Source organism: Gadus macrocephalus, chromosome 7 (assembly GCF_031168955.1).
Source record: "Gadus macrocephalus chromosome 7, ASM3116895v1".
Classification (NCBI taxonomy): domain Eukaryota; kingdom Metazoa; phylum Chordata; class Actinopteri; order Gadiformes; family Gadidae; genus Gadus; species Gadus macrocephalus.
The window spans coordinates 14979546-14990514 of record NC_082388.1 but is presented as its reverse complement, the minus strand read 5'-3'; the positions used below and the strand labels follow the sequence as shown (position 1 = coordinate 14990514).

General features: G+C 41.3%; 1 protein-coding gene and 1 long non-coding RNA gene across 2 annotated transcripts; one reads left to right on the top strand and one right to left on the bottom strand.

The window, feature by feature from the left end:
• Positions 1–224: 224 nt before the first annotated feature.
• On the top strand, positions 225–3754 carry LOC132461612 (uncharacterized). The gene is made up of 3 exons (XR_009526643.1): positions 225–1290; positions 1532–3258; positions 3613–3754. It is a non-coding gene; the product is annotated as an uncharacterized LOC132461612 (long non-coding RNA).
• On the bottom strand, positions 1720–7716 carry slc22a5 (solute carrier family 22 member 5). Its single transcript, XM_060056833.1, has 10 exons — positions 6664–7716; positions 6252–6355; positions 5491–5645; positions 5053–5224; positions 4346–4472; positions 3935–4029; positions 3585–3799; positions 3171–3353; positions 2789–2924; positions 1720–2450 (listed from the first exon to the last, which is right to left on the bottom strand). Exons 1-10 carry the CDS (start codon positions 7057–7059, stop codon positions 2357–2359), a joined length of 1677 nt encoding a protein of 558 aa, XP_059912816.1. The 5' UTR covers positions 7060–7716; the 3' UTR covers positions 1720–2356.
• Positions 7717–10969: the final 3253 nt, after the last annotated feature.

Here is a 10969-nt window from a genome sequence, read left to right as displayed (position 1 = left end):
ACTGGGACTCTTCGGTTCATGCTCTAACCATGAAAAAACGTCCCCACTAATGATTTATCAGCCATCCTTGTAGAAGTGATGAGTTAACAGTTCCTGCCAGTTAGTTTTTTATGCATTGTCACGGACAAGGTCCCACTATGAACAAAATATGTACAATGGCTTACACAAACAGTATATATATGTATTTATACCTCTACGTATGGATGCCTGTTTTGTACATTATTCATACTAAATACGAAGCCCTCCCCCTAAGCTCCACAGAAAAACAAACCTAATTCTCCCCCATGTAACAACAGGACTTGTAGATTTGCTGTACGTCCGTACACGAAGACAGCCCTCCCGAGGAATGTATATAATGTTAACATTTACATTTGGCAGCATGCCACTTTCAGAGTAGCTCCTTAGCACCTCAAGGTTCAGCCTTGTGCAAGGACTAAGCTTGGACATGCCATCCACTCTCTTAAACGGTATGGCTTCCTTTTCGCCACACTTGCTGAGGTCAATGTCGTCGGTAATAGGGCTGTGGTGGGATGACGTGTCCACCACAAACACTTCATAAATACATGTGAATCCATTCAGGAGAATACTGATTGCCAGTATTAAGGAAATCCTTGGTTGAGAGAATCCCCAAGACACAAGGAACAAAGTTCCTGTTTTCATCGTAAGTCCTCATAACCTTAACCCTTTTTATTGTTAGAATGAATTATTCATCATTATGGAATAGAGAAAATATATTCCGTCATAAATATTCTAGCAAGTTTTGAAGGGTTATGTAATGTAACTATATTACCAGTGTCCACAAATTTTTACTCTGCATGGCAATATATAACCTTTTATAATATTCTTATACTATGTAACTTTGGCACAAAGAAAGAATGTATTTACTCTTTCAAATGAATATCTAACAAATGTTCTTGTTTTTATTTGTTATGTTTATACAAATTATTTTTTTCAGTCTAAAAGGGCCAATTGTTCAAATGTGTGCATGTAGTATAAAGTGGTAACACACAAGATCATTGAGGACTGCACCTGCTGCTTGGGGCTTGCCAGCTGGGAGCATCCCCTGCCAAGTGGGGCCCAGATGGGCAGTTACTTTTTGATGAAAAGCGGACGCAGCCATACATTGACAATACGGGCACATAATTGTATAGCTTGTCCAACAGTAGGAATCCCAGAAAAGATTCCCACGGAACAGGGGACCAACTTTACGGCCTAATGAAATAGTTGGACAGGGGGCTTGGCATGAAGGGAATCTGAAGAACAACTCACCATCCACCATCTAATAGCCGGGTGAGTGGTTAAACCAAACGCTAAACCCTGCTTTGTTTCAAATAACAAAGCAATATATAATTACCCTTCATCTTGTTCGCTTACGGGGAGGGTTTGTGTAAAACACAGATCCCACGATTTACTTATTGGTCTAAATTATCCATCCACACTAATTGTTAATTCAGTTTATATAGATTTTTCTCATTATTGTTTGTTCTTTTTTTGTTCTGTTTGTTTTGGTCAATCTTTTTCTTTTTTACAGCTTTGCCGGTTTAGCACTTTTGGGTTGATGAAGGACCTGTGTTGTATGAGCTGGGCTTTAATTTGCTTTTGGAGAAACCTTTGATCCACATAGCCAACCTGTGTTTTGGACTTATGTTCGGTCTGGCCTGCCATCAGTTTGGTTTGTTCTTTGATTTGATATAAGTTTGCCTTTCAGGAGTGAGATGATTCAAGTAAATGTGTGATATTTATTGTATTCCCACAAGTGCAACATTATACAATATAGTCATGAAAAAACAGTACACGATCATAACAAAAAAATCTAACAAGGGAAGATTATATTTTGTTATTGACTCAAGTTTTTGATCAAGGGTGGTCACTATTTGGAACTTTTCCTGTACAGTTATAGCATAGTTTTTATTTTGTGTGTTCTATGTGAATGATTTTCATGTATGGTTGCTGTCATCCATAAACGGTTATTCAAGCAAAGATTGGTAATGTTTTAACTGGAGAAAGGGGATTCTGATCTGCCATCTGGAACCCAGAGCCATTAAGGTTTATAAAAGGACGACATGGATGATGTTGTTTGTTACTTCATTGTCGTTTCCTATTTTTTTAAACCTTTGCCTGTCTTTCTAACATCCTCTTGCAATGTTACTTATTTACAGAGGTAGCATTATGTATGCATATGTATTATGCTACCTTGGCAGTACGAAGTTTGAAACTATGGTCATACTGTACAAATGCTTGGAGATGAAAAAAACAACACTTGTAATCTCCACTACCCTCATTCATAAAGACTACTCTGCATAGTTGGAATTTCACTCCTTTTCTCTCTTGCTCGTTCTACCTCTCACTCTCTTTTTCACTCTTGCACTCGCTCACTCGTGTAGTTATGTCGAGATATGTTGTCCTTCTTTTCCAAGTCTTCTGATTTGTTTCCTTTTCTCCTGCAAATCCTGTTGAGAACAGAGTTAATGAAAAACAGTCAGCATGGAGAATGGCATAAAAGGCTTATATTCACTATATGATATTACTTAGTAAGTGATAGCAACTCAGGCATGACAACCAATAAACAAACTCTTTGTTTATTGGTTGTCATGTATGTCATGAATCTGTGGTTTTCGGAACAAGGGGCAATTTAGTTTAAACTTACTGAGTGGTAATAAAAGTACACTTCCAGGTTGAGCAGACATGAACATTATTAATCCAGATGAAAGCAATTAAATTCTTAGAGTAGTTTGTCATTTCATTCCGGTTCAGATTGACATGTATGAATTGTTTTAATTGGACCTACCCTTGACATTCCTGCATCTCCTCTACAGTCTCTGGCAGTTGTTTGTTGAGGGTCTCTGGGAGGAAGACATTAACCACTGCAGAGCCAACTGTGATGCTTCCCATGAGAATGTAGGGCAGAAACTTGCTGTATGTACCTGTTAAATACAATTGATAAAGATCAACTCAATACTTTTGTGGTTTTGTAAAGAAAAAAAAAAAAGCCTTTCTCTGTATTAAGTTAACAAAGAACCTTGAATACATTTCCCACCTTGTATTTACAAAGTTAGTTCATCCTGTAACACTTTACAGTAAAGGTACAATAATGAACTGTTAATTAACATTAGGTAATGCAGTAATAAACAATAACGTGGGTTTTGGTGTTTCCTTCCTCTGCCACGTACCTAAATATATGACGTACGGAGCGGTGATGCTTCCGATGCGTGCCGCGGAAGAACACATTCCGATGCCGATGTTCCTCAGGACCGTCGGGTAAAGCTCTGCCGTGTAGATGTAGACCACGCTGAAGGCCATGGTGAAACCGAATTTCCCAGTCAGAACCATGGCCAGAGTCAAACCATGGAGAGCTGTATGGTGGAATATTTATACAGCAATTTAGCTAGCTGTAAAACTATTTAAATTGTACATTTTAGATAAGGGCTGGTGTCAATAGGCTGAAATAGATAGTTTAATCCAAATTGTATCTAATCTTACAGGACAGCCATGAAACAACTGCACATACTTATTCTTGAGTCATGCATGTCTTTTTATGTTGTTTGTGAAAATATTCCTTGAAAACAACGGACTGCCAATCTTACACTCGGGGATGAACTGGACAAGGAGTAGAAATCCACCACCGATGATGAGGAAAGAGGAAAGAAGGGCTCTTCTTGGACAGTTCCTCAGAAGCAGAGTGGACATGACATGGGCAGGAACTTCAGTGCAGGCTGACAGGAAGCAGTTCATGTAAGGGTCACCACTTAGGTTTGAGGTGTTCAGAGATAGTCCAAAGTAACCAATGTTAACAGACATCCTTTAAAAAAGAGAAAAAAAGACAATCTGCATTACTGTATTGGATTTCTTGACACCAGCACATCAATTATGTACATTTATGTAGCAACTCTTTTTATAATCTTGGCAGAGAGGCATATTTTTTAAATGGACTTACCAAAGAGTTAGACACAAGAGTGTGATGAGCCTTAGTTTTCTGGATTTCAGTACGTCAATAATGGTGTATTTCTTTATTTTCTGCCCATCTCCAAACTGAAAACATGGGGGAAAGGTTATTCGTGATTCGGCTAAAATATAAACCATTTCACACATAGATAGTTGGTTTCTGCTGTGTTACTATTCAAATGTTAATCAGTGACAGGCAGTGACACAGGTTAACCCATACAAATGAATACAATGGCATGAGATTATACCGCCAAGCTTCAGTGAAATAGGGGATCTCCATACAATTCAGGAATAAATGGAGGCAGGTAATTATGTTTGTAAAAGGACCAGTTCCATTGTTTTTTCACAGAAATTGTCCTTGTTAAATCCTGCGCATAGTATAAACGTGTGATAAGCATCTCACCCCAGATTCTTTAAAGATGACTTCTGGAGCTTCCACCTTGTTCTTCTTGGCAGCACGTCTCAGTATGAACTCCGCCTCTGCCACTCTCCCCTGAGAGATTAGCCATCTTGGAGACTCTGAAATGAACCTGTATATTTATGCATTCAGGTTAGCATTGGGATATTACTCAACATCATGGAAGACACAATACTTTTTTCTGTTTGTGTGAATCTAGTACTGTGATCTCAGACCAAAATAACCATACTGAAGCTTTTGGTAACATTTCATAATAATGTTAAGTTATTTATAAGGCTTTAGTTAACGATGAAGTAAGCATTAACAAAACATTTGTGTTTTTTAGAAGCCTTTAGTTAATCATGAACTGATGTTAAAGAAAACATGAATATATCTTTTTTGATAATTAATAAGTGCAATGTCAAATGTCCTCTATTTTACCACCAGGGATTTGTACCAACTGGTAAAAATCCAACTCGATACAGTCCACTGGATTGGCTGGTTGACACTGGGTTGACACTCCTACTTGTGATGTCACAAGTAGGTCAATGTGGACATGGCTGGTGATGGCTAAAGAACATCACACCTGGTGGTAAAATAGTGCTCCTTTAATATAACACTTATCGCCAAGCTTAGGAACTGTCTTATCTTATTTCTGTTTATTTGAGCATATGTCTTAGCTGAGCTTTATCAAATGCTGTCGTGCAACGTACCACCATAAAGGAATGTAGGCTAAAGAGAAGGAGGAGATGACTGCCAGCAGTGTCCTCCAATCTCTGAAGCAGTAGGCAAGCCAGGGTAGCAGCATGTAGCCGATGCAGTAGAAGAGGAACGTCCCCAGGGTTGTGAAAATAACACGCATTGACTTACTCAGCAACTCGGTTCCTGTGAGAGATCACCATCCGAATTAGAAAGGTTTTTTGCCAAAGCACAAATGTGCAAGAAATCAACTTGTGCATTAGTCCTTATTCCTTCATGCAATAAATACAAAGCTACGTAGAATAAAGTGGCGAAGAGGATAAATATGTGATGAATACCTAAATAAGCTCTGATCACACCAATGATAGGGAATTTCGTGTGTGATGTAGTAAACAATACACTGATTTGTTTTGTAAATTCAGTCACATTTGATCTAAGACATATATGCTTACCTAGTACAAAGGCAGATATATAGAGGGCTATCTGGGCAGCTCCAATGAAGAGGAAGGTGATGCAGAACAGTATCCATGACGTGGAGAGAGACTGAAGGAAAACAAATACAAACTGGGCCGCAAGGGAAACGAAAAGGACCTTCTTCCTGCCAAATCTGGAAAATAGATAATATTAAGAAAACACATTAAGTTTTGCAATGCACCTGGATAACTTCAAATATAACGTCTCTGTCTTTATTTTCCTGTAAATTCCCTATCCAGCTGCATTTATTTATTCAACAATTAACATCCATGTGAACGTGGTCCACCATAACAACTGCGTTTGACTCCCGATACTAGAAGGAGCAGGATAGAGTGGTTTGCACATTACTTGGTGATTCATCAAAATACTTGTTTGTGGTATTCATGTGGACTGTAAGAGAAGGCAGTGGTCCTCATTAGCACATTTACAGCTCTATCTTGATCATCATCGTGGCACCCAGCAGAACTACCTGTTGAGTAGTTCTACCTGCTGGGTAGTTCTGCTGGTTGGTTTCTGATCTTAATACACCAACACATCATAACCAGTAGACGAGGCTGATGGTTTTCTTCCTTTCCTTTAATCAGTTAGCAGAAACTGTTTCTTCTATTTAACAATCAAACTCAAGCATTCAAGTACATTGTTAGATTCAATCCTAATGATGAAATCTTAAATCTCTTGAAATTGTGATCAGACAAATAAAAGAGCTTAAAGGAATAGTATGTAGAGAAAGTGGAAATACCTGTCAGAAAGCTGGCCTGATATGAGGGATCCAATCAGGAAGCCCATAAAGAGGGTTGAAGATGCAAAGGGAACTTTCCATGAATCACCACAGACAAGGTCCCACTTTGAGAGAATAACAGACGTTTTCAAAGATAAATATTAGGACTGATTAACTCCCCTTCATCGTTTAAACATACTGAAAAACATTATAATAGGTTTGTTGCACATACAGCCACCCTTATTTTTGGCCTCATTCATTATGCTAGAGTATTAATACACAGAATCAAGTAAGCACACACACCGTCACGTTTGTGTGGAAAGTATACACAGACGTGCGTGTCCTCACACACACACACACACAGTAAATAATTTCTACAAAACAAATACATGAACACACACAAACCCACACACACACACGTGCACCCCCTTACCTCTGTGACGATGGTGGACTTGAAGATGTCTTGGCTGTAGCTCCAGCCGTCCACACAACCCTCAAGCGCCACATCGGTGAGGTTGATGTCCCTGCCGGGTATGAGGCCGAGGGCAGACAGGTTGCTGACCACGTCCAGTCTGTACCGGCTGCATCGGCTCAGCCGCTCCTCGCCGCTGGCCGCCGTCTCCGTGGGAACGATGACCGCCCGCCATTCGGCCGTCAGGTTGGCCTGGTGGGGAATCTGGCAGTGGTGCGGGGGCACGGCCCCGACGAAGACGATGTAGAGGCCGGTGAATCCGGTGGAGATGAACACGGTGTTGAGCAGGAAAAAAGCCGCCCAGAAGTACCGGCCCGATTGTCCTATGAAGGCAGTGTCTTTGTCGTAATCGCCCATTCTCTCAATTTATCTATGTTTTTACCTCATTTAACTTTAGCCTTTCTTTATAAACCTGACCTTTAAAAAAAAAAAACAGGGTTGGGGGGGAGTGGGGTAGGAAGAGGGGGGGGGGCAGGGAAGAACCGACCTGCCTTGGAGAAGTTTCAAGAACAGACTACCAGTCTCGCCTGGCGTAAGGAGGAGAGTGTATACGCACACACACAGAGAGCAGGCAAGGAAGAAAGGGAAGAAAGGAAAAAAGTTAAAGTCTGATTCCTGACTTGATGGAGCGGAGACGAGACCCCCTTGTGAGTGGCCTGAGGACACAGCTGCAGCGCTGGCCCCAGACTGCCAGCATTAATACTCCTGCAGAGAACAAAAGAGCAAGCTGTTGAACTGGAATCAGCCCTGGTTGAGAGGCCTATCACTCATGGATGCAGATGTGATCAAAGCTTACAGCAAGTGATGATGAGATGGGGGGGGGAGGGGTTGAAATAATAGGCAAGAAAAAACAAATAACCAAATGTGTGAAGAAGGGCTGTGTCCTCTGCTCTCCCAGCTCTTCACTAGCAGTACTCCAAGCTGTATTTCTTCCAGACGACATTCCTGGCTTCTAAATACCCTCAAGAATGGCCCGTGCCTGCACTCTAAATGGTCCTAAGTAGCATTAAAAGGACTGTGCTTTGCCGCTGCTTTCTAAAGCGGTGTTTTCTAAGCCACACCATTGTGGGTTTGGTGGGAACAGTGGGGAGGGAGGGACGACGACGACAAAGTGAAGTAGGACAAAGTTTAAGCTGAATCTCTTGTTTTTATTAGGGAGACGGACTGATTATATCAATTATTTCTAAGAGGCACTGATGTATCGTTAATCAACAGGCAAACAAGAGGAGTGTCATGTCAATTAACCTCAGTTTCCTTTTTACATTAACCCTTAATATGCTAACCTGGACTTATGGATGTGACTTTTGGCTCATAGTGGCAATTACATTATTATTATGGACATATCTAACATGTATGTAGCTTTGAATTGCTTTGTATCAGGGATCCTTTAAAGCAAAATGGCATGTTTTGAAAGTAAACTTGGACTTGGACTAAATAAGTGAAACACCAGACCTGAATCCCAGTTGTGTTGGACTTGTGTCAGTGATGAAGGGTTGACAAACACACAAAAACCTCCATGGTCTAGTCAAGATCGGGGCTGTTACTAGGATTTGAGGTCTGCAGGGACCAGAATATTTTTTTATAAACAAGCTCTATTATTATGCTTTTTTATGTACTCTGTCATCTTTTGACAGTCAACATACATGTCTTAATCATTAATCATTGACAAATTAAAATATGTAGCCCAAAAAATGTCAAAATAAGTGTCAGACTTGTAGTATACAATTCCCTGAAGGTTATAGTATAGGTTTGAGCATTGTGTTCTGAACAGTCAAGATTATTTTCCCCTCAGGACACCATACTGTAAAATCCTAAATCTATTTTCCGCAGGGTTTCTTGTCACCCCAGCTGGTAACAGTGGTCCGGTGGTGAGGCTCCACTCTGGGCCCCAGTCTCCAGATGGTAACAGTGGTCCGGTGGTGAGGCTCCACTCTGGGCCCCAGTCTCCAGATGGTAACAGTGGTCCGGTGGTGAGGCTCCACTCTGGGCCCCAGTCTCCAGATGGTAACAGTGGTTCGGTGGTGAGGCTCCACTCTGGGCCCCAGTCTCCAGCTGGTAACAGTGGTCCGGTGGTGAGGCTCCACTCTGGGCCCCAGTCTCCAGCTGGTAACAGTGGTCCGGTGGTGAGGCTCCACTCTGGGCCCCAGTCTCCAGCCGTGCAGGGTGAACCTATTTGGAGTAATACTTACATATATGTAGTAACATGACCCCACGCAAACCCTAGTGGTAGAAATGTCATATTATGTGTCATCATAAATGTCAAAAAGAAGAACAAACTAAAGCTTTTGTTGATAAGAAAGAAGTGTTGCTATTCTTCCAACAGGATTGGGTGACTTTTTGGTATGTGCCCATTGATAACGCCCCTTGGAAATCAAAATGAACTTAGACGTCCTGTGGTGGATAAAACCCAACACTTTCACAAACAAAGAGAGGTCAAGAAAGCCGCATTTTGAAAGATAAAGACTTTATTATCACTTGTTACAATAAACAACAAAACCTTTTGCAAAGGACTCTTGAATTAGGCTTCAGGTTAGATTCCCAAAATGTGTGGATTCCTCCTATATGCTGTGGCAACCCCGGTCGTCGGCGGCCGCGATTACCGGAACAAACGCTCGAGCACGGTTGCGGTGCAACGGTTTTATTACTGCAGCTCACAAAAGAAAGGGGAAATCATGCAGTAACTCAAGTTTCTTCCACACTGGGGCAAAAAGGGTAAGGGGTCTCCGGGTCCGGTCCGTCGGTGAGGTCGGCGTGGCTCCCGCGACTGTCTCCCACTCGGCTCCCTCCCGGCACGAGCCACATGGCTGAGAGAGCCCTGAATGAGAGGAGAAGCAGGCTATTTAAGCCCTGCTTCTCCACCTGTTCCTCAGGTGCTCTGTATCTCCTTCATTGACAACGGCCGGGTTGCCACAATGTGCTGACCAATCATAACAACCCATGCAGTGTTGAACATCAACGCGCTTAAAGAACGGCGTTCATTGAACGTGCTCATATATTCGGTTAGCAAGGTTGTTTACCACTACCGTATACAACCGACATGGCTTCTTAAAACAATAACAACATTGTATCTACCGCTGAAACCAATTATGCATATGAATGTATGAAGAAAATTTTGTCTTCTGGGTCTGAGGAAGCAAGTTGGAACGTCAGCCACTTCGGCAATGAATTTAAAAAGACAGATCGAATCCAAGCATCCAACCAGTCTCGGGAAATATCTGCGACTTAATGACGATAATCACAAGAAGGGTAAGACCTGCGGCTGCGGTTAGCATGGTTTTTTACTTTCTGCATAACATAACCGATCGTTTGAATGGTAAAATATATACTCACAATGTTTTTTATTGGCTTTTAAGAGTATTATTTAGAAGTAAGTAATATACACTAATTCAATTAGTTTGAGTAGTGGGCAGTGGCAATGCTGGGGGTGGATGGTTAAGAGGGGGTTCTAATGAAAAAGAATAGACTAGAATAAAAGTAGAAGAAATTAATGTGTTCATTTTGTGTAACAATTTCAAATTGTGTACTATGATCATGATGCAGTTCATCATCTGTGTGAACTGAACTTTGAGCTGGCTGTGAACTCAGGCCTGGACATTAAGCCCCTCCCGGGTCCCCCACCCCAGTCTCTCATTAACTGAAAAAGCAATAATCCTCTTTTTCTGGATTCTCCCTAGATTACAACATACAGAATTTACATCTTAAACATTACAGTTGTATCAGTGGTGAGGTAGGTAGGTCTTTCATTGAAATCCACTCTTCACCTTATTAATTAAATTGATATAAAACAGACATAATAAATGGTGTAGCCTATGTGAAGCTCACCAAAAAATTTAATGTGTCTTAGGGATTTCACCGAATCCGGTAATAATACTATCTTACATTATGCCATGTTAAAGAGACAACAATGCATGTATGTAGATATGAAAAGACGCCATTATCCCACACTGTATTGCAGTCAAACAATATCTCCAGCTTAGGCAGCTTGCTTGGGTTTTAGTCCATTCCGATTGTGTCTGATTTGCAAACAGCCTAGAGCCGCCCGAGGTCTCTTCTGTTTCACATACCCACCGAGGTCGGTCGGACCTACACTAGTTAACCCTTTAAAGTGCTTTCACTTGAACCTTGTTGGGATACTGAATGCGTTGTGAGGTCCAATCGAAATGACAGTACTGCAAATCGTTTGCCATGCTCATGCAGCACACTGCGTCAAAATTAAAAGAAATCTACTTCAAAGCAGATTCCCCTCCGAAGCAGACGTTGGGCTTGG

Coding starts and splice junctions, on each gene's coding strand:
- slc22a5 (XM_060056833.1), bottom strand. CDS start 7,059: ATGGGCGATTACGACAAAGACACTGCCTTCATAGGACAATCGGGCCGG. Junction 5,225..5,490: donor TATATCTGCCTTTGTACTAG/GTAAGCATATAT, acceptor GATCTCTCACAG/GAACCGAGTTGCTGAGTAAG. Junction 3,800..3,934: donor CTCTTGTGTCTAACTCTTTG/GTAAGTCCATTT, acceptor TCTTTTTTAAAG/GATGTCTGTTAACATTGGTT.